At 35.4% G+C, this 23,211-nt stretch overlaps 1 protein-coding gene across 6 annotated transcripts in view; it reads left to right on the top strand.

The window, feature by feature from the left end:
* LOC141556281 (deubiquitinase DESI2-like) overlaps positions 1 to 23,211 on the top strand; it is an 89,243-nt gene that overhangs the window by 49,379 nt on the left and 16,653 nt on the right. For 4 of the 6 annotated variants that reach the window (XM_074290159.1, XM_074290160.1, XM_074290162.1 and 1 more), the window contains 2 exons: positions 20,897 to 20,969; positions 22,374 to 22,467. In XM_074290159.1, coding sequence (XP_074146260.1) covers positions 20,897 to 20,969; positions 22,374 to 22,467 — 167 coding nt within the window. Of the gene's footprint in view, positions 6,985 to 20,896; positions 20,970 to 22,373; positions 22,468 to 23,211 lie in introns of all 6 variants that reach the window. The other 2 variants (XM_074290163.1, XM_074290158.1) reach the window with 1 other exon arrangement.

Raw genomic sequence — 23,211 nt, 5'->3', positions numbered from 1 at the left:
ACCCAGTTCTTGTGGGAAAAGAGAGGGTTTTTATTCCCTCAACCTTCATTGTCTATGACTTGTGAGAAACATACTCTCTCTAGACAGATACATGTGTAGATAGATGTTATTGAGAAGGGTCATTTGGCTGAAGACCACTTTTCTTCCTTTCCCTTTGGGGAAACAACTCAGGGTATGATATTCCCTGCTTCTACTTTCCCTTTCTTTTTTTTCTGGTGTCTATTTTACCAGAAGACCTGAAGTCCCCCATGTTCAAAGGGACCTCTCAGCTGGGAGATAACGGCATGATGAGCTCATGAGAATTTTAATTTAGGACAAGTATTCTGCTTCCATGTGTATTTTTCTCTGCAGAAAAAGCTTAAAATGCATACTATTAGCTATAGCCACAAAAACAACCCTTCATACAAATGTGTAAATATGTTTAATATGATTGTACATGTATAACCCATATCAGATTGCTGTCCGGGGGAAGAGAGAGGGAAAGAAAGAAGGAAAAAGAAAAAATGGGAATTAAAAATCTTATAAAAGTGAATATTGAAAACTATCTATCTTCATATGTAATTGGAAAAAATAAAATACTATTAAAGGGGGGAAAAAACCCTAATCTCTTAGGTAATCCCTTTGATCATCAGGATAGAAACATAGCTTTCCATCTGTTTAAATTTTGGCTAGCTAATTATTTACTAACTTTCTCCCCTTAGTATATGTTCTATAGTAAAAAAAAATTAATATAGGAAGCAAAAAATTATTCTGCTTTTGTCTAGAAGAGCATCAAACAACCAGTAAGAACATTTAAATAAATAAATACTTAGTGGTAAACCACATATAAGCAGTGATAAAACAAAAAAGGGGAAAATGGGGAGAGAGGTGATTTATCATCAGTGGCTTTTCTGATTAGTAGTTCTTTTCTTCACTGCTGGGTTCTCTTTAATAAGATAAATGCTGAGACTAGAGAAGGAAGAAGCTTTAGATACCATAAAATTTAGAGTCAGTCTCCTGAACAACATTCTTCATCTCCTGTTGCTGTCATTCAATCACAGCTCTATTATTTCTTCCTGTGCTCTCTCACAGAGCTTTTTAAAAACTGATGCCTCTCTGTCCTTTAGTTTCTGTTCCAAGATAGTTTCAACTTTCTCAGCCTGAGAGGTATTATAACTTGCAGTTTAGCCACTTAGTTTCCTTGCGGGGCAGTTAGTCCAATTGTTCTCTGAATGATTATTACACATAAATACAAGGAGTTTTTTTGTAGAGAGAAGCAGCTTCAAGGATCAGGGCTTCTGAAAACAAATAAAGGAAGTCACCTTGCTAGTGAAGAGTTCAGCTGTGAAAAAGAGTAGACTAGGAGCCTGGGCAAATAATCTACAAAGGTGAGATGATTCACTCTGGAGAAGCTCTGTAGGTATTCCACAGGAAAAAAAAGACAGACAGAGCACTAACAGAGGGGTGGGTTGGTTGGCCACATGAATTCCCCACATTTATGCCTATCATTGTCTTTTATACTCTCTTTTACCATGGGCAGTCTTTATATTTGTAAGGGATTGCACTTTAGATTTCAGAGTTTTTGTAACTACTGTTCTTATTACGGTATCTTAATAAATGACTTTTCTAAAAATTAATTGTGTCTACTTGCTGATAGTTAATGGGAAGACTCATTGGGATCTTAAGCACCTAGAATTAAGTGCTGCTCATTGACAGTTAGCCAGTAGACACAATTAGGTCTTCACAAAGACTCTTATTAAGATATCATTGTAAGAACAGTAGCTACAAAATATTCCCCATAAATTTTTGTCTTATTTTCCCATAAATATGTAGCATCAATGGAAGGAATAAAGTGGTTGATTACAAGGTCCCTTTTGCCTCTAAATCTATGACCTTATTCTTTTTTAAAAATTTTATAATTATAACATTTTTTGGTAGTACATATGCATAGGTAATTTTTTTACAACATTATCCCTTATACTCCTTTCTTTTCTGAATTTTTCCCCTCTTTCCCTTTACCCCCTCCCCTAGATGGCAGGCATTCCCATACATGTTAAATATGCTATAGTATATCCTAGGTACAGTATATATATATATGTGCAGAACCGAATTTTGTTGTTGTTGTTGTTGTTGTTGTTGTTGTTGCAAAGGAAGAATTGGATTTAGAAGGTAAAAATAACCTGGGGAGAAAAACAAAAGATGCTAACAGTTTACACTCATTTCCCAGTGTTCCTTCTCTGGGTGTAGCTGATTCTGAATGACCTTATTCTTTAAGGAAAATTGAATCTTGATAATAGTATTAGGTAAGATATTTTAAGGGAAAGATAATTTGGAGGTCAAGAAGCCTCCCTACCTCAATTTCCTGTAAAATTAAGGGAATTGAACTACATGACTTCTATGGCTCCTTCCAACCTTAAATCCTATTATCTTTTAAAAATATTTAATTTTTTATTATTGTAAAAACAAATTTAAACATCCCTTTTTAAAATTTTCTCCTTCCCCTCCCCTCAGTGGATAGAGAGCTGAAAGACTCATCTTCTTCATTTCAGATTTGGTCTTATACACTAGCTGTGTGATCCTGGGCAAGTCACTTATCCTATTTTTCTCAGTTTCCTTAACTGTAAAATGAGCTGAAGAAAGGAATAGCAAATCATTCTAGCATCGTTTCCAAGAAAACCCCATGCTGGGATCACAGAGTTGACTGTGACTGAGATGATTTAATAACAATAATCAAAACAATTGGAAGCAAGGAGAACAATAAAGATACCGTTACCGTATATACAAACTTCATTTTATTTTGCTTTATAGATTTTATGTTTTTTACAAACTGAAAATTGGTGGCAAGCCTGTGTCAAATAAGTCTACCAGTTTTTTTACCCAATAGCATGTGTTCATATCATGTCTCTGAGAGAATTTTGGTAATTTTCACAAAATTTCAGATTTCTTCATCATCATTATTATATATGTTTTAGTGAATTGTGATCAGTGACCTTTGATGCTATTATTGTAAAACTTCAATCAATAAATATTATGTATGTTCTTCCTTTTCCACCAACGTGCTGTTCCTTGTCACTCACTCTCCTGGGGCCTTCTTCCTCTAAAGACACCAAATATTGAAATTAGGCCAATTAGTAACCTTATAATGTCCTCTAAGCTTTCAAGTGAAAGGAAGAGTCAATCAATATGGCAAACATCATTGTCTTATTTCAAGAAATTGCCTTAATTACCTCAGCCTTCAACAACAACCATCTTAATTAGTCAGAAACCATCATCATTAAGGCAAGATTCTCCACTAGCAAAAAAGATTACAATTTATTGCAGGCTTAGATGATGGTTAGGATTTTTTTTGACAATAAAGTATCTTTAAATTAAGATATGCATATGTTTTTTAGATATAATACCATTGAACCTTTAATATAAGCACTGGGGAAAAATTTGTGTGCCTCATTTTATCATGATATTTTCTTTACTGTGATGTTCTGGAACCAAATCGACAATATCTCTGAGGTCTTACTATAGGGTTTGGACTAAATGGTAACAAGGGAAAGAAAAAAGGTCTCATCTTTTGTCTTAAGATATCATTGTAAAAACAGTAGCTACAAAATATTCCCCATAAATTTTTGGCTCATTTTCCCATAAACATATTGCATCAATGGAAGGAATAAAGTGGTTGATTACAAGGTCCCTCCTGCCTCTAAATCTATGACCTTATTCTTTAAGGAAAATTGAATCTTGAATGTAGTGATATAGTAAGATATTTTAAGGGAATATCTGATGATACAAGGTCATTAGAATATATTTGCAATGTTTAACGGAATCATCACTTCTGTCATTTAAATAAATTAAAATGACTTATCAAATCTTTACAAGTTTCTTTGTAGCTTTTAGAAAGCCCATGACAAACCAGGAGTTTTTCTAAGGTTTTATTGGCTCAGATTTAACTTTGGAATGTAGAGGGAGGTAATGTGGTCTAATGGAAAGAATATTGTGCTGGGAATTAGGAGATCTGGACTCTAATTCTAGTTTTGCCATTAATAGCTTTATCACCCTTTATTTCACTTATCTAAAGCCTCAGTTTTCTCCTGTGTAAAATGAAAAGGTTGGTCAAGAGAATCTTTGAGACAACTGGATGATACAGGGGATAGGGCACTAGACTAGTAATAAGAGAATCCTAAATTCAAAAGCCTCAGATACTTCCTAGCTAGTTGTGTGATCAAGAGCAAGTCACAATTGCTAAACTCAATTTAGCATCTGCCTCACAAGAATCAGAAATAATTATAATAGCTGGCGTTTATATAAACGCTTTAAGGTTTGCAAATAGCTATATAAATATTACCTTAATTGATCCTCACCACAACTCTGGGAGAAAGTTGTTGTGATCATTCCCATTTTAGAGGTGGGGAAAATGAGGTTAAGTGACTTGCCCAGGATCATGTGGCTTGCAAATATCTGAGGAAGGTTTTGAACTCAAATCTCCCTGATTTCCAATCCAATACCTTATCCACAGTGCCACCAAACTCCTCTACACAGCTACCAAATGTTAGCCAGGTATCTTCCTGATGTTAAAAGAAGCTAAGAAGGACTCCAATGTCTTACATGGATTCTCTCTGACTAGTTAGGAAAACACATGAATGAAAATCCTATAGAATGAAACATATATGTGTGTATATATGGGGAATGGGTGGAACGGAGGAGGTTGATTTGAACTTTGATTGTTTGATCTGAATTGATCTATAAATCCTTGGCCTCTGCACTAATGAGGTCATAAACCCAACTAAGTACTGAATAAGTTCTGTTATTTATTCCCTGTATGATCTTAAGGTAGTAACTTCTCTCCCTACCTCAATTTCCTGAAAATTAGGGAATTGAACTAAATGACTTCTATGGCTTCTTCCAACCTCAAATCCTATTATCTTTTAAAAATATTTAATTTTTTATTCCCGAATACATGTAAAAACAAATTTTAACATCCCTTTTTAAAATTTTCTCCTTCCCCTCCCCAAAGAGAGTAAACAATTTGACATAGAATATTTATCTAATCATGCAAAATATTTCCATATTAGTCATGTAGGAAAAAAAACCCGTACCAAGACTTAAAAGAAAACCATGAAAAGAAATAAAGGAAGTGGGAAAATAGCATGTTTTCATTTGTATTCAGATTCATTAGTTCTTTCTCTGGAGATGGATAGCATTTTTCATCATGAGTCCTTTGGAATTGTCTTGGATCATTGTGTTACTGAGAATAGCTAAATCATTCATGGTTGATTATCATATAATTAAATTCTAGGGTCTAAACTTGGAACTGTCTCTGGAAGAGAAGATATGAAAAAGCTGCAATTTCAATGACTGAAAAAACTGAAAAATTATGAATTTCCAAATTATTGTATTAAACAAAATAACTCACATTTTCTATAGCATTTTATGTCTATAAAGCATTTTATATACATTAAATTATTTGGTCTTTATAACAATTCTATGTGACAAATAATGTATTATTAGTCCAATTTTTCATCTGCAAATATACATTTACAAAAGAAATGGAGGGCTAAAAAACATTAAGAACTTTCCCAAGGATATACAACTTAGAGCTGACCTTTATAGAGCCTTAACAATTTTTTATTAATACTTTTCTTTTTTATCTCACCTTCCAAATATGTCCCTTCGCTTCCCTTTCTCTCTTCAGGAAACCATACTTTGGAACAAAAAAAGTGAAGGGCTAAAGATCAACTCAGCAAAAGTAGCTAATATATGAGGAGTTTGATAGAACCAGGTGTTCCAAAAGTCTTTGCATAATTTTAATTTACTAAGACTTTTGGGATATTCTGCATGTGCAGTGTTCCATATTCACACAATTCAGTCTCTTATAGCCTACCAAATCCTTTTACATATATTATCTCATTTTGTCCTTTTAAAACAACCCTGTGAAGAAAGTAATACAAATAATTTTAACCTCATTTTGTAGATAAGAAAAGTAGGGAAGGGAATAGGCATTGATATAGAGCCAAACATCATGCTAACCACTTTATAAATATTATCATTTGATCAACCTTATGAGGTGGGTGTAGTTATTATTTTAGTTTTCTTATTGAGGAAACTGAGGTTAAGTGATTGTCCAGCTAGGAAGTGTGTGAGGTCAGATACGAACTTTTATCTTTCTGGCTCCAGGAACAGTACTCTATCCATTGTACCACCTAGTTTCCTCTAAAACTACCCATCCATGGTCACACAGAGTTAAGTCTCAAAGGCAAGTTTGAAGCCAAATCCAGCATTGTGTCCCCTGTGTAACATTCTGGAACTGAAGTCTTTTGATATTCTGGAAAGTATTGTGTGAATATATGGCTTGAATTTTTTGTATTAAGCCATGTTGATTGCCAGGGACACTGGTATTCCAGCTTCCTACAATCACCACCTTGTGCCCTCCAATGTCACTATTACATTCATCCTAGCTGCAGTCAGACACTGAATCAGTGTTCAGTGCCAAGGAAGCCAGCCATCTGGTCACAAGTTCACTAAGGACCTGTCCAAGCAAGATCGGGTGGGGAGGGAGAATGGATCTTGTATTATTCATGGTTCTAAATGAAGTAGCTGTTGGAAAGATTTCCTGGCTTTCCCTCAACCTTCTTTAATCCTAAAGTCCTTCCCTATAACAACAGCCATAGAGCTAGATGTGGAGTAGGGATAAGGCAGCAGGAAGGGAAAGGAATAGCATTTATTAAACTCTTGCTATGAGGCTGGCACTATGCTAAGAACTTTATAAATATTATCTCATTTGAGCAATTATCTATGCCAAATTCCTTATTTAGACTCATATTCAGACCCAGAGAGATGAAGTAACTCCTTCACAGGCAATTAGTGGCAGAATTTGAACCCAGATCTGCAGCTTCACTATTCTTTTGAATTTGCTCTTTAGAATATGTAGATGGAGAGAGGCAATGTCATGTAATGGAGAAAAAGATAGTTCTGGAGTCAAGAATCCTGCTTCTGAAAAACCACTGGTTTTTGTGGGTAAGTTATTTAACCTCCCTGAGTCTCAGGTAGTTCTAAAACTATCTGTTATTTATTCCTTTGACAAACATTTATTAAGTCTCAACTAAATATTGCAGTAGGCACTAGGGGAAGAAAAACAGGGTTCTCTAATTTCAAGGAGTTTAGATCCTTAATATTCTCCTCTCCCCAAGAAATAGGAGGGTAAAACAGCATAAACTTAATTAAACATAGCCTCTTGAAGGAAGTGATAACTCAACTAAACCTTAAAAGAAATTACAAAAGAGATTATTACAGGATGTCTGTATACAAGGAATAGCAAGTAGGACATAAAACATATCTAGAACATATCTGGAATGTAATTTACCTGAAGGTGCAGTAAACCTAGCCCAGTAAAGCTGGAGCTGAATTAAGAAGGGTTTTAAATGCCAAACAAAGGCTTTTTATAATTGATCCCAGATGTCACTGGGAACCATTAGAGTGTCTTGAGTGACATAATCAGACTTGTGCTTTAGAAACATCAGTATCATGGCTATGTAAAGGATGGTTTGTTCACAGAGAGTAGAGGCAGAGACTAATTAAGAGGCTATTGCAGGGGTTTAGGTGATAAATAAAGATGGCTGGAATTGAGCTATATGAAAAGAGAAAAGATAATGGATATAATACACATTTTGGCAGTAGAACTGATAAAATTTGTGTTTTAATCAAAATAAGGTAAACTGAAGCACAAAGTTTTGAGCATGACTAATTTATTAGTAAAGTGTGAATTTACCAATAAATAGGATCTCAGCTTCTTCAGCAAAGCTAAGATCCTGAATGAAAGAGTATTTTATAGTTTTGGGGACTACAGAACAAAAAACAAGACTTTATAGGTAGATAACAAGCTATGATTGGTTACAAAAGCTTGACATCATGAATGATAAAAATAATATGACTAGTTGTAGAATTGAAGTATGGGGGACAATATGATTGGTTGGAAATCCCCTTCTTCCCTCTTATGGTCTTATGACTAAGAAATATTCATTGTTTGAGACAACTTGCAAGATTAGAGAGAATGGACCAGACTTCGTTTTTTATTTAATATTTTTATTTTTCCCCACTTAGATTTAAAATGGTTTTTTACATTTGTTTGTGGGTTTGTTTGTTTGTTTGTTTTTTGCAAGGCAGTTGGGATTAAGTGACTTTTCCAGGATTGCACCACTAGGAAGTATTAAGTGTCTGAGGTCAAATTTGAACTCAGATTCTCCTGACTCTAGGGCCAATGTTCTATCCATTGTGCCATCTAGCTGTCCTTATGTCTGTTTTTAAAACTTTGAGTTTCAGATTTTCTCCCTCCCCTTAAGAAAGCACATATGAAGTTATGCAAAATATTTCCATAAAAATCATGTTGTGAAAGAAAACTTAAATCTCCCCCCAAAAAAACCCTCAAGAAAAATAAAGTTTTTTTTTTAAAGAGTGTACTTCAATCTGTATTCAGAAACAATCAGATCTTTTTCTGCATATGGATAGCAAATTTCATCATTAGTCCTCCGAAGTAGTTTTGTTTCATTGTGTTGCTGAGAATAGTAAAGTCATCCAGAAATGATCATCACACAACATTGCTATTACTTTGAACACAGTACATTTCATTTGCTTGCGTTCATGGAGGATTTTCCAGGTTTTTCTGAGAGCATCTTGCTCACCATTTCCCAAAGAACAATAATATTCTGCCATAACCACACACCACAATTTATTCAGCCATTTCTCAATTGATGGACATCTCCTTAATTTTCATTTTTTTTGCCCTGAGAAGAGAGCTGCTATAAATAATTTTTTTACATATGTTATGGATACGACTTATTTGGATAACAAACCAGTCATTCTTTTTTTTTTTTTTGACATTTTTAAAAATTAATTTTATAATTATAACATTTTTGACAGTACATATGCATAGGTAATTTTTTTTTTTACAACATTATCCCTTGTACTCCCCTCTGTTCCGAATCTTTCCCCTCCTTCCCTCCACCTCCTTCCCTAGATGGCAGGCCTTCCCATACATATTACATATGTTATAGTATATCCTAGGTACAATATATATGTGCAGAACCGAATTTTGTTGTTGTTGTTGCAAAGGAAGAATTGGATTTGGAAGGTAAAAATAACCTGGGGAGAAAAACAAAAAATGCAAACAGTTTATACTCATTTCCCAGTGTTCCTTCTCTGGGTGTAGCTGATTCTGTCTATCATTGATCAATTGGAATTGGATTAGCTCTTCTCTATGTTGAAGATATCCACTTCCATCAGAATACATCCTCATATAGTATTGTTGTTGAAGTATATAATGATCTCCTGGTTCTGCTCATTTCACTCAGCATCTGTTGATGTCTCTCCAAGCCCCTCTGTATTTACCCTGTTGCAAACCAATCATTCTTGAAGGATAGCTTGGGAATATAAAAATACTAGAGCAGAATCTTTGATGTCCACCTGCATCCTTCAGGGACAGATTTCCTTGAGGCAGGACCAAAACAGTGATTATTAGGAGAATTAGATTTATAAGCTTAATATTATAGGTCATCTGAGTTTCTGAACTAAGTTCAGAGACAAAGAACCATGGCTTAGGCAGTTACAAGACAAAAATCAATTAATTGTAAGTAAAAGAAACATTAAAAAGGCACAGCATCACTCTGATCATAAACACTTGTCAGCTAATTGGATACTGAAATGGGATGAGAGATGGGGAAGAATTGGAGATAACCCTGTGGTTGTGAATCTTGATGTCTGGGAGAATGGCGGCATTCCCAAGTGAAATTGACAAAGTAGGATTAAGGAAAGGTTTGGGAAGAAAGATAATGAGATGTGTTTTGAATATGTGTTTAAAATGGCTATAGGACATCCAGATAGTCTAAGGGACAGCTCGTGATGTCCAAGAATACTGGAACTCAGGCGAGACTGGAGCTGGAAATGCAGTTAAGTTTTCTCTCCTAGACATAAATTAGATCCTCAAAACTGATTCATTGTCTTATATGGCAATCTGGGAGATATTTGTTAAAAAGGGCTTTTCTTGATGTGATATACAGACCTAATTTAGAAAGTTTAAGATCACCTGCTGCAAGGTGGGCTATTGCCAGTCATCTTGACTTTTGGTTTGTTACTGGACTTTGATGATGACTGGAAGAGAGAGATTGATCACTTTGAGCAATTCACTTGAAGCCAATCTCACGATGTCAATTGGTCCTAGTTGAGAATGAAGGACAAACAGCAGCAGCAATAGACTTCACATAACTTTTGATGAAGGTCTGATCATTCCTTATAAGCTGAACTACTTGCTATACAGACGTACATATTGTCTCCCTCAATAGGATGTAAGGATTTGCGGACTGACATTTTGTCTTTGTATCCCCAGCATGTAGTATGGTGCCTGGCACATGATGGATTTTAAATAAATGATTGTCTGTTGATTAATTGATGATATCTGCATGGATAGATTGAATCAATGGATCAAGTTTTCAATTGGGGAATTCCTTATATCAATGACATCACAGATCCAGATATTCTCTCCCTATCTTCTCCCTCCACCCCAGAGAATAGAATGATAACAATGGAAATATTGATATGAAGAGCATGTTGACAAGTCTAGCTTCATAAGGTTAGGATTGCTCACACATAGGAGCATCATTATAGGATTTAGAGTTATAACAGACTACAGAGATCTAATTGATTCCTTCACTTTACCGAGGAAGACACTGAGTCTTGAAAAGATAAAGGGACTTTCTCATAGTCTGGCAAATAGCAAATAGCCCATTTATTTAATAAACAGCAGAATTAGGAGTCAAAACTGTGTCCTCTAACTACAAATCCAGAGCTCTTTCCACGAATAGAAACAAACCCAGTAATAATTAGCAATTTATATAGCACTTTAAAATTTGTAAAGTACTTAATAAACACATTATTTAATTTTATCCTCACAACAATTCTCTAAGTCGGGTGTTATTATTATCCCTATTTTACAAATAAGGAAACTGAGGCAGTGAAGTAATTTTTTTTCTGGGGTTACACAGGCAGTTAACTGTCTGAGGCTGGATTTGAACTCAGGCCTTCCTGTGCTCCAGTGTTTTATCCACTGTGACACTTAGCTGTTCTTAACAGATATTTGTTGAATAAAATAATTAGAGTAATATATTTTACATGCACAATATTATACTTATGTGTGAATAGTAGCATAAAGGCACTATTATATATTTGTATATATATGTATATATGTTTCTGTATGTGTATATGTAGATATGATTAGAAAAGAGAAAGGACAGCTATATCTCAAAAGTCAGTTGCATCATTTTGTAGTCTTTTAAAAGGAAAGGAGGTTCAATACAATCCTTTGCTAATGTCTGAAAAATAAGTTGGCACAGCAAATTTGTTTTATAATCTAGAGAGAAAGGATATTTTAGCCAATAAATCTGAATAATTCAGATAAAACTACTAGCAGACTCATTTTACATTAGTAAGACCTGGCTTCCCAGATCTATTCTGAGGTTGACAGAATTCATTTGCCAAGATCTTTACTGACATGTGCTGTCTGAATACCAAATATATTTTATTAACAAAACTTATTATTTACTTTCTTTATGTCTGTTTCCTTTTATTCCTATCACCCTTCTCTCCATACCTTGCTCTACCCACTGATCTCAAGATGCACCCATCATACCTCTTTTGTGCTTGTTATCACTCCAGAAACATTCGGAGACCACTAGATTATGTTGATTTGGGATATTTATCCATTAAGTGGGACAGGGACTAAACCATAGTTGGGCTGTTAACCCTTCATCTGGCATGGATTTGGTCGTCCTAGAGTGCCAACCGAATTTTTTAAAATTTAATTTAATTTTATAATTTTTTATTAATTTTTATAATTATAACATTTTCTTTGACAGTACATATGCATAGGTATTTTTTTTTTACAACATTATCCCTTGTATTCCCTTCTGTTCTGAGTTTTTCCCCTCCTTCCCTCCACCCCTCCCCTAGATGGCAGGCATTCCCATACATATTAAATATTTTATAGTATATCCTAGGTACAATATATATGTGCAGAACCGAATTTTGTTGTTGTTGTCGTTGCAAAGGAAGGATTGTATTTGAAAGGTAAAAATAATCTGGGAAGAGAAACAAAACAAAACAAAAAAAAACAATGCTCACAGTTTATACTCATTTCCCAGTGTTCCTTTTCTGGATGTAGCTGATTCTGTCCATTATTGATCAATTGGAATTAGCTCTTCTCTATGTTGAAGATATCCACTTCCATCAGAATACATCCTCATACGGTATCATTGTTGAAGTGTATAATGATCCCCTCGTTTCACTCAGTATCAGTTGATGTAAGTCTCTCCAAGCCTCTCTGTATTCCTCCTGCTGGTCATTTCTTACAGAACAATAATATTCCATAACCTTCATATACCATAATTTACCCAACCATTCTCCAATTGATGGACATCCATTCATTTTCCAGTTTCTAGCTACTATGAAAAGGGCTGCCACAAACATTTGTGCCAAGCAAATTTTAATATAATTAGGAAGTATTTAGAAAAAGCAAAAATGCAATGTGGCTTTGATAATGTTAAGTTATGGTTTTCTAAGTCAATATGTGGTGCAGGGATCATTTCTTTTTGAGTTTGACACCACTAGGCAAGTTTAGAGGGGACATAGGATTTAGAGGAGAACCTAATTAGTCATCTAGTCCAATCTTTCATTTTACAAATGTGGAAACTGAGGTCCAGAAGGGAAAATCCAGCTTCAGACACTTACTAGCTGTGTGATCTTGGGCTGTTTGCCTCAGTTTCCTCATCTGTAAAATGAACTAAAGAAGGAAGTGGCAAACTACTTCAGTATCACTGCCAAGAAAACCCCAAATGGGGTCACAACAAGTTGGAAATGACTGAACAACAACTTCTACTTTCCTCTGAATAGCATTTTTAGCCTCAGGAGAATCCCCAAAGCCCACTAAGTATTTCTCCCCTTTCTGCCCTCAATGTTATATGGCCATAGAAAGATAAGCCACTCTCCCTCCCCATCACCTGAGTCTTTTTTTTTTTTTTTGCCTTTCTTTGCTTCAATGTTCTGCAGGGAGGGATGAGTGAGCCTAGATCCACACCTGCCTCGTTGCCAGACTCCATGCCTAAGACCTCCTTCAGTTTTCTGAATCCGCCAGCTGGCATGACCCCTTGGCTCCCCCCATGCTTCTCTTCTGTTACAAGCTCCCCTGTGGAAAGCTTGCTTCTGGGTCAGTGATGGAGCAGGTGAACACCTTGAAGCTCTGTGGGGAAACTGGTCCATCTGTCACCACCCCTCCCATCACATTTGTCCCTTGATTAGGCAGGCTTTCTGCTTTAATTGAACTTGGAGTATTTGTAGGCACCTTAGTCAGCTTAATTCAGGCAGCATTAATCATTGCTCCCTTTCCCCCCCTGCTATCTCAACCCACTTTCCTAAACTGTGGAATTTGGCTTGTGACTCTCTTGCTAATCCAAGTCTGGTGAAGTACCCATGTAGCCTTTAAAATTTTTCTCCTCTTCAGCCTACAAAAGTCACCTCTTGTGTCAGTCCTCGGGCTTCACCTTCTTGTAAATACTCTTCAATAGCAAACTCAGAAAATAAAGGGATGATTCTGGGAAAAAACATTTAACCTCTTAAGGCCTTAATTTCCTTGTGCATAAAAATAGAAGTAATAATATATACAATCCTACCTTATAGGAGAAAAATGCTTGTTTTAAAAATCGTAAGGCATTATATGTCTATAAGGAGCTGGTAAGGAAAATTATCTGATCAACTTGATAAGGTTACAGGAAGGTGAGCCTTGATATGTGTTTTAATTGCTTCTCCCTCCATGGGGAATTCCCACTGACAACATCCTTGAAAAGATCAAAGAACTCTCCTGGACATTAAGGATGATTTGGTGAACTTAGACTGTTGTCCTGGCTCCCCTCTATCCCCATCTCCCATCTCCTATTCACCCCTCTTCCCCAGTTCCCTTCTTTTCTGCTTTTGGATCAGGCCCATAATTTTTTTTTCTTATAAAATCTGTCTTTTTTTAGGGGGGTGTGTGGGGAAAGCAAACAAGGTTAAGTTACTTGCCCAGGGTCACACAGCTAGTGTCTGAGATTGGATTAAAATACAGATTCTCCTGACACAAAATGATTAAAATATTCTGCTAAGATTTAATTCTTTATGTAAAAATAAACAAACACACATATACAGATTTGCTTTCATTTTTAATAAGTGGCAAATTATGTGTATTCTAAAAACTAAATTTATTATTTATTATGAGTAAATGTTTGACTTGTTTACTTATTTTATATACCTATATTCCCAGCATCATGTAAAAGTTTCTCAGGATAATAAGAACTTCTACTCTAAATCAGGACTTTTAAAACTTTTTCCTCTGAAAATCCCTTTGTCCATTTTCTCGTTTCTAATCTATTCTATTATTTGCTTCTATTTTATGGGTGAATTCAAGACTAATAATCCTTGATCTAGAGAAAGCTGAAAAAAGACTTTTTAGAGCTAAGTTTAATCTTTGGAGTGGGGTGACTGCCCCTCTCTGGGACCTGTGCCTCAGTGAAGACAATAACTTCTTGGTTCAAATGATATTGGCATCTGATGTAATGATGGAGTTATGAGTCTCTGTTTGGCAATCAGTTAATAAATACATATTAATTGCTTACTTTGTGTCAGGCATTATGCTAAGCCCTGAGGATACAAAGAAAGGAAAAATCTTCTTTTGAAGATTTCAAGTCTGATAAGAAAGACATATTAAAAATAATTTTATTCAAACAAGATATACAGCATAAACTGGAGATAATTAATAGAAGGAAGGCAATAAAATTGGGATTGGATAAGGACTCCTTTCCTTCAGGAAAGAAAATGGGATTTTAGCTTGGATTTGAAGGAGACTAGAGAAGCCAGGAGTCAGAAATGAGAAGAGAGAGAATTCCATAGAAAGTAAGTGTTTAATAAATGCTTGTTGTTTGATTCCTTGACCTAATCATGGAGAGATATCAGAGGGGACCCACTGCAGTTATACCTGTTCCTTTAATTCTCATGGCCTCAGAAGAGGGGAACCTCAGATTGTAGGATAGGGAAGGGGGAGATTTCTTAAACGGTTCAAGTGCCTAGAGAGTTTAGGGAACCAGGTTTCTAGAGGTAGGGCAGTGGCAGTTTAGGTTTGACTCTAGCAAACCCAAGTCCAACAGTTCTGGGACCCAACCTGAGAGAGAGAGAGAGAGAGAGAGAGAGAGAGAGAGAGAGAGAGAGAGAGAGAGAGAGAGAGAGAGAGAGAGAGACACAGAGAGAGAATAGAGAAAGAGACAGAGAGACAAAGAGAGATAGAGACAGATAAAAAGGGAGACAGACAGACAGAGAGACAGAGACAGACAGAGAGAGAAGGAAACAGAGAGACAGACAGAGACAGAGAGAGAGAGAGGAGAGAGAATAAAGATTGAGATTTGAGCCGTGGCATATGAAGGAAGAGATTTGTTATGCTGTGCAAGAAAAAATCAGATCAAAAGGGAAATAGCACTATAGGGCATTTGTACTCTGGAAGTGATCAATAAAACCCATCACTTCTTGGTGAGTGCCAAAGGCTTCTTATGGACAGAGATATTCAAAAACATCAACAACAGGGGGTCATGATGAATAAGAGATGGCTGGATGGCTGGTTTTAGGTTTTCCAGGGTTGTAGTTTGTTCTGGACCCTACTTGAAAGAAGATTGTCAATGACTCAGTAAATTGGGATCACCAGGGTACGCAGGTAGAGACAAAGACTCCATTAGTTTCTGGGCTTTTGTATTGGTTTGTGGTGAAGTAAACATTAGCAATTTGTCCAGATCATTGCTTGGAATAATTTGAATTCTCTCCATTCACAGTGTTCCCCCATTTTTTATTTTCTTTAGATTGGTCTCTTATCTTTTGCAGCCTTATATAAGTAGCCCTATATAGGCAACTTTTCAATCTAGAAGTCTTGGTCATCAGGTACTTATCCAGTTTGGTCAACAGGATGCCATCAATGTTGTGGTAGATATCAAAGCCTTCAGATAGTGAGATCTCTTTCAGATCTTTGCTCACCAGATCATGGTTCTCTCATAGAGTTCAGTAAGCTGCAAAAGATGGTGAAAGTATACTCAACTCTTTCACATGTGAATGCAAACTCTTTGTGGCGAATTTCAGCCATAGGAATAGAGAAAAAGGCATAACCCCGTGCTACTTATCCAGAGCCTGGGCTGCCTGTTTTACCATATGTAAGTTTGGAATATTACAATAAATGACATGACTCTTCTGCATCAATTGGAATTGGATTAGCTCTTCTCTATGTTGAAGATATCCACTACCATCAGAATACATCCTCATACAGGATCATTGTTGAAGTGTATAATGATCTCCTAGTTCTGCTCGTTTCACTCAGCATCAGTTGATGTAAGTCTTTCCAAGATTCTCTGTATTCATCCCGCTACTCTCAGTTGCCAAATACCACCCACCTTTCTCATTGTCCTCAAAGGACAATTGTAAGGGGAGAGGTGGTAGTGACATACTCTAGCTTCTTTTATCTTACTCACTAGGGAAGAAATGGCTCTCACATCTCTTAGGACTTGGTGTTTGGTGCCAACTATATAGGATTGATTAGGCAACTCCATTCCATTTTTCATAATGCCCAATAATGGCTATAAAGGTTGCTATCAATGCTCATATAGCTACTGACTCCTCATATCAAAACTACTGACTCTTAAGAGTACATATTGTACTTGGAACTGCTAACCAAAAGTTCCAAAGAGGAAAGGATATCATCTTCTGTTCATCTAGTAGGATGGAGACTAGTGTACTTTATCCTTTGTATCTCCAGAGAATCCCAAGTCTCTTTTTATGTTGATAGTTGGTGTGCTATATTGATATTTGACACACTTAATATGCGCGCGCGCGCGCGTGTGTGTGTGTGTGTGTGTGTGTGTGTGTGTGTGTGTACGCGAATGTGCATCTGACTGCTTCTGACATTGACAGATCATCGAATCTAAGGGACCATGGTAGGGTAATATATAGCCAGACCACCAAACCTATCTGTTTTAAGAATTTTAGATCCTCCCTTAACAACACCCCAGTGGAGAACTTTTGCTAGGCAAGTATGTGAAACTCCCCAACTTAGCTATCTGGAAATGGACAGAGTTCAGTTCCCATCTGGGTTCACTAACTGACTTTGCAAATGTATCCTCTGTAAGATTCTCCAAACTAATAGAATTAGAAGCTGAAAGGAGCTCCAGTTGGACCACGACCTTACCAACCATTGTTTTAATGACTCATCATAGTCTTATCTATATATTTTTTATAGCTCCTCAATTCTTTGCTAGTAAAAGATCATATGCACTCTTACCCATAAATTGGAAGTAACCCCTTTATGGGTAGTGATAGGATATAATTAAGATTTCCTTACTACTGGGGAAGGTTTTTTTCTCTCCTCACTCTCACTCCTGTTATGTCCCCCATAGCTCTGATTTCAGCAAGATTATTTCACACTTTTTAAAATGAGACTACCTGGTTAGGAACTATACTTAATGCTCTCTATTCCCATCAGTTTCACAACTTTTACTTGTGTTATTATGAAGTTCATGAATTGTTCCTCTGACTTAAAGACCAAATGCACATTTACATCCATTTCCAATTGCTGACAGCTTGCTTTTGGTTTCCTTAAGATGGCAATCCAATTTTTCTAGGGTCATTAACAACAAGCAGGGAATAAATGCCAAAGTGTATCTTTATTCTCCCTGTCAACTTCCTTGAAAAACTAGGGGGCTAATCCAACTGTGTCAATGAAGACCTCTTTTTAATTTCCTCTTTAATTTTCAGAATTTCAAATTTGGTATTTAACTGGAGGTTTTTAATTTATCCTTTTTCTAGCTTTTTTTAGTTGCATGTCCAATTCGTTGGTCTTCTGTTTCTCTATTTTATTCAAGTAAGCATCTAGAGATATAAAATTTCCCCTAAGAACTGCTTTGGCTGTATCCCATAAATTTTGGTATGTTGTCTCATTATTGTTATTCTCTTGGATGAAATTATCAATTGTGTCTATGATTTGTTGTTTCTATTCTTTAGGATTAGATTATTTAGTTTTCAATTAATTTTGGGTCTATTTTCTCCTCCTATTTTATTACACGTAATTTTTATTGCATCATGATCTGAAAAAAGATGCACTTACTATTTCTAACTTTGTGCATTTGATTTTGAGGTTTTTAATGCCCTAATACATGGTCAGCTTTTGTGTAGATTCCATGTACCACTGAGAAAAAAAAGTACATTCCTTTCTCTCTTCATTCAATTTTCTCCAAAAATATCATACCTAATTTTTCTAAAATTCAATTTATCTCCTTAACTTCTTCTTATTTATTTTGTGGTTTGGTTTATCTAGTTCTGAAAGAGCAAGGTTAAGATGAAGATCTCTTCTTAATTGCACAGAGAAGGCTTGCTAAATATGGCTAAAAATACTAGTCTCCTATATTGGGTCACCCAATCACCTGAAGCTTCTCTCTTTTTCCACTTCAGTCATAAGATCATTTCATGTCAAATTTATAGGTTATTCCAAATATTTAGGATCAGGACCTGGTGTATTGGGCTAAGGATTAGAATAAAATGAAACACTTATAAATCATATAACATTTAACAAAAGAAGTTTATTCAGCAATAGCATGGAAGAGATACTCAGCAAGGATATAATGTTGTTTCATTTTCATTGGTCACATTCCCTTAATTCCCTACAGTGGCATATTCAGTTAGAAGCACATCCTGACCTCTCTTCCCCATAGTGTTTTTAAATTTTTTTTTATTTGTTAATGTGTAAGATACTTCATTCCTGTAAGGGGTGGCAGCTACTTCCTTAAAAAAAGCTGTGCTCCCCAGTGTGGCCAGCTGTTTTGAAAATAAGCTTTGGGCAATCATGCCTCCTAAAACTGGTGGGATTATTGGGATAGTGACACTGAAGCAAGAAGGAAAGGAGAGAGCATCAATAAAACAAGAAAAATATACCAGAAAAAGAATAAGGATGTTCAGAAGGAGCAACTGATATTCAGGGAGGTATTGGCACTATTGTGTTAAATGCAATATATATTTTAACAAAAGAAGTTATATGTAATGATGATTTACAGTTCCATATGCAACCCTCTTTTTCTGTTCTCTAAATATGTTTGCTAAGTTCATAATGAATATATGTTTTTAAATAAAATAATTTATTTTGAGTTATATAAAATGGAAAGATTTTGCAAGAATCAATGTAATTAAAATGAAAAGAGAAACAGTCAACTAACAAAAATCTTTGCAGCAAATTTCTTTGATCTGCTTTGCAATGTATATATATATGGAATTGCTACAAACATATAAGAAGAGCCATTGCTCAATAGATAAATAATCAAAGGATGCGAAAAATCAGTTCTCAAAAGAAATAGATGACCTATAAACAATTATATAAAAATGTTCCAAATCACTAACATGAACAGAAATTAAAATAAGAATAACTCTCAGTTTTCATCTTAAATCCAATAGGTTGGCAAAGATGACAAAAAAAAAAGGAAAGTAACAATAGCGTGCATATGAGGAGATATTCAAGGAAAGACACACTTAGGCACCATTAATGGAGTTTTGAATTGATTTAACCATTCTGGAAGGGAATTTGGAACTATACACAAAAAGAAATCACTAAACTCTGCATATCTTTTGACATTGAGATATCACTATTAGATCTATACCTTAAAATAATCAAAGAAAGAAAGGAACCAATTATTACAAATATTTATGACAGCTATTCATTTTAGCAAAGAACTAGAAACAAAGTGGATTCCCATTAATTGAGGAATGACAACAAATTACAGCATATGAATGTAATGAAAGATTGGTATGCTATAAGAAATTAGAAAAAGGATGGATTCAGAAAAACTTGGGAAGATTTCTAATGCAGAGTGAAATGATCAGAACCAAGAAAATAATTTAATTACTGCAGCAATGTAAAAGAAAATAACTTAGAAACAATCAAGAACTTTGATTGGTGCAGTGGCATCAGTGCCTCACAAAGGAGGATAATGAATCATACTTCCCACCTCTTGGTAGAGCAGCAATGGGTTTGAGTTTGCAGAATGAGACATATATTTTTGGAGAGGGCCAATGTATGAATCTGTTTTGCTTGATTATGCTTATTTGTTACAAAGTAAGGCTTGTATTTCAGTGGGAGAGGAGAATTGGGAAGCAATTGTTAAAGTGAGGCAAAAAGGAAAAGAGAGCATCAATGAAAAAGAAAAATACTCTAAACAGAAAATAAGGATGTTCAGAAGACACTGACAATCAGGGTAGTACTGACACTATTGTGTTAAATGTAATATATACTTTAACAAAAGAAGTTATAAGTAATGGTGATTCGCATTTTCATATACAATTTTTCTTTTTCTGTTCTTTGTAAATATGAATAATGAATATATATTTTAAAATAAAATAATTTATGTAACAACACGGTAGATTTTAAAATTTAAGAGTTGAGAGACATATAATAGTGCCTCATTTTACAAATCAATAAGATGTGGATTTAGGAGGTAAAAGGACTTGGCTAAATTTATGCACCTAAATAATGACTGAACTGGGATTAAGAGACAAATTTCCTAATTCTTAACCTAGTGCTCCTTTTATTATACTGACAAATAATTTATTTTCTGAAGTGAGATAATATTAATATAGTGATTATTCACTCTCATGAATAGCACAAAGAATTCTATAATTTCTAAATGTTTTAAGTTACTCCAGTTATATGGTGCTTGCCCTTCGCCTAGAATTCCACTTATGACTTTGGTTATTTATTGACTGGATTTTTCTGGAATGGATTCATGAACTATGACTTTTCTGGGATTGTGATTGCCCTTCTAATGTTCTTTTCTTCTCCCTACAGTACTGGATCAATGAATACACTTCTACTCTGGGCATTGGTGTGTTCCATTCAGGCATCGAAATTTATGGTCGAGGTAGAGCCTCCTTTACAGTTAACTGGGTGGAGGTGGGGGTGGATGGGATCTATGCTGATTTGGGGCTTTTCCATGTGGGTTGTTGGGTCTAATCCTATGAGGAGACAGCATGACAAAGTTGGTGAGTAAACACACAGGTAACTGGGAAATACAAAGGATAAAGGCCAAAAGAACTAATAGATGTGTTTTCTGTAACTCTCTTAAAAACTTTTACCTGAGCAGCATGAGGGAGGGCTTGAAGGGGGTCATTTTTAAGGCTCGCTCAAGTCAGATAGAAGGACATCTCCTAGTCAGAATGAGACAATAGCCCCGAAATATGGGGAAATTTTCATGATGCTAAACCACAAGTCAGATGGTACAGAATCTTAAACTACCATTGCATCCTGGAAAAGTGATCCAAGGAAAGGTTCCTTATAACCTCTAGACAGATTACAGGATCACAGATTTAGAAGTGGTAGGGGTCATTTAGTACCTCTTTAACTCTCTCATTTTACAGATGTTATAATCCTCTTACAAAAAAGCAACATCCAATATCATTTTCTTTTAGAAATTATAGTACTTTGAATAGAATGGAAATAAAAATCTCATTTAAAAGAAGTCTTGGTAGTCATAAAAATTCAAACTCTTGAATAGCTATAATAAGATTTAAAATCTATACCAATTTTATCAATTTATACCAAGATTTAAAAATTAAGAATTCTTAAGTAGAATAGTTACAAGATTATTTAGTCATATCATTTGAATATTTAAGTGTATGATTTTATTATTTTGCATTTAAATAAAAGTTTCTTCTGCAAACAAGGAAATACAATTTAGTAAAGTTATACTATAGGAAATCTAAGTAGTGCAGTGTATAGAATACTGGGCCTGGAGTCAGGAATATCTGAGTTCAAATCCAGCTTCAAACTCTTACCAGTTGTGTGACCCTGGGCAAGTTATCCCCTATTTGCTTCAATTTCTCATCTGTAAAATGGGTATACACTGGAAAAGGAAATGGCAAACCACTCCAGTATCTTTGTCGAGAAAACTCCATGTATAACATCCATGGGAAAAATCTTTAAAAATTGATTATTTGTAATTTGTTAAAAGGGGGGGAAGAACGAGCTCTGGGTGTACAATTCAAATTTATAAGTTCAAATTATAAAAAATTATAAGCTAAAATATATTTTTGATGAAGTACTCATGTTTTGATAGTCAATAGAAGGCTTATGATAAGAGAGTTGAGAGATTTATGAAGGATGGGGGACTAGTGGGGAGAGAAAGAGATGGAGTAGAAAAGTCCCAGAGGCAAAGGTAAAGATTACTGTCATGATGATATGGACCAAGAGGAACTTAATGATGTTAGTCTCTAAGGCACCTTCTTTGATTTGCTTTATTCCCATGATCTCTTCTTTCCTTGTCTAGAGTTTGCCTATGGGGGCCATCCTTATCCTTTCAGTGGGATCTTTGAGATTACACCTGGAAGTGCAGTGGAACTGGGAGAAACCTTTAAATTCAAGTAAGGACTCTTCCTCTTCAAACCCTTCCCCAACTACTTTCCCAGACATCTTTTCAGGGAAGCGCCTTACGGTGGTCCACAATAAGTGTTTTTCCTCAGTTGGCTTAAACTGAAAGTTCTATCCCGGGGGCTTCTTCAGTGAAAAAAGGTTATAAATGTGATCCAGAGAATGCTAAAGGTAGCAAACAGGAGACATAAGGGTGGTATTCAATGACATATATTTAGTGTAGGAAAAGAAAAGAGGGAAAGAATGGAGTTTTACTCATGTCCTCAAATAGGAAGAATGATTGTGCATGCTTACACATGATGTCATCTAATATCCTAAGTTATTCAGTATCTCCAAGATACTCTTCTGAAATAGAAACTGGAAAAAGGTCAGATATCCAAAATTCAAATATGATAGAGAAGAGCTGGTTTTATGGCTTTTCATTATTGCTGACTCTATATTAGTATAATCTTAAGAATGTACAAGGAGGAACCAGGTCCAAGTCCTAGTTACAACTTTTATTCTCACTTTCCTGTTCTCCTCAGGACAAATAGGAGATATACTCTAAGCCTATTTTTTGCTTTGGACACTCACTCTTCTCTCACAAATCCTAAATGTATTGCTATGGCTCCCAAGTTCTGCCTTCACATTTGCTAGCATTGATTCTCATTCTTCAGCTTCATAAGAACATATTCCCAGTATTCTTTCACGCAATAGAGAATATTTTTAAGCTTCCATATTCCCAGCACCAAGGGCCA

This window comes from Sminthopsis crassicaudata, chromosome 2 (genome assembly GCF_048593235.1).
Source record: "Sminthopsis crassicaudata isolate SCR6 chromosome 2, ASM4859323v1, whole genome shotgun sequence".
NCBI classification, from domain to species: Eukaryota; Metazoa; Chordata; class Mammalia; order Dasyuromorphia; family Dasyuridae; genus Sminthopsis; species Sminthopsis crassicaudata.
This window is presented reverse-complemented; position numbering and strand designations above follow the sequence as displayed.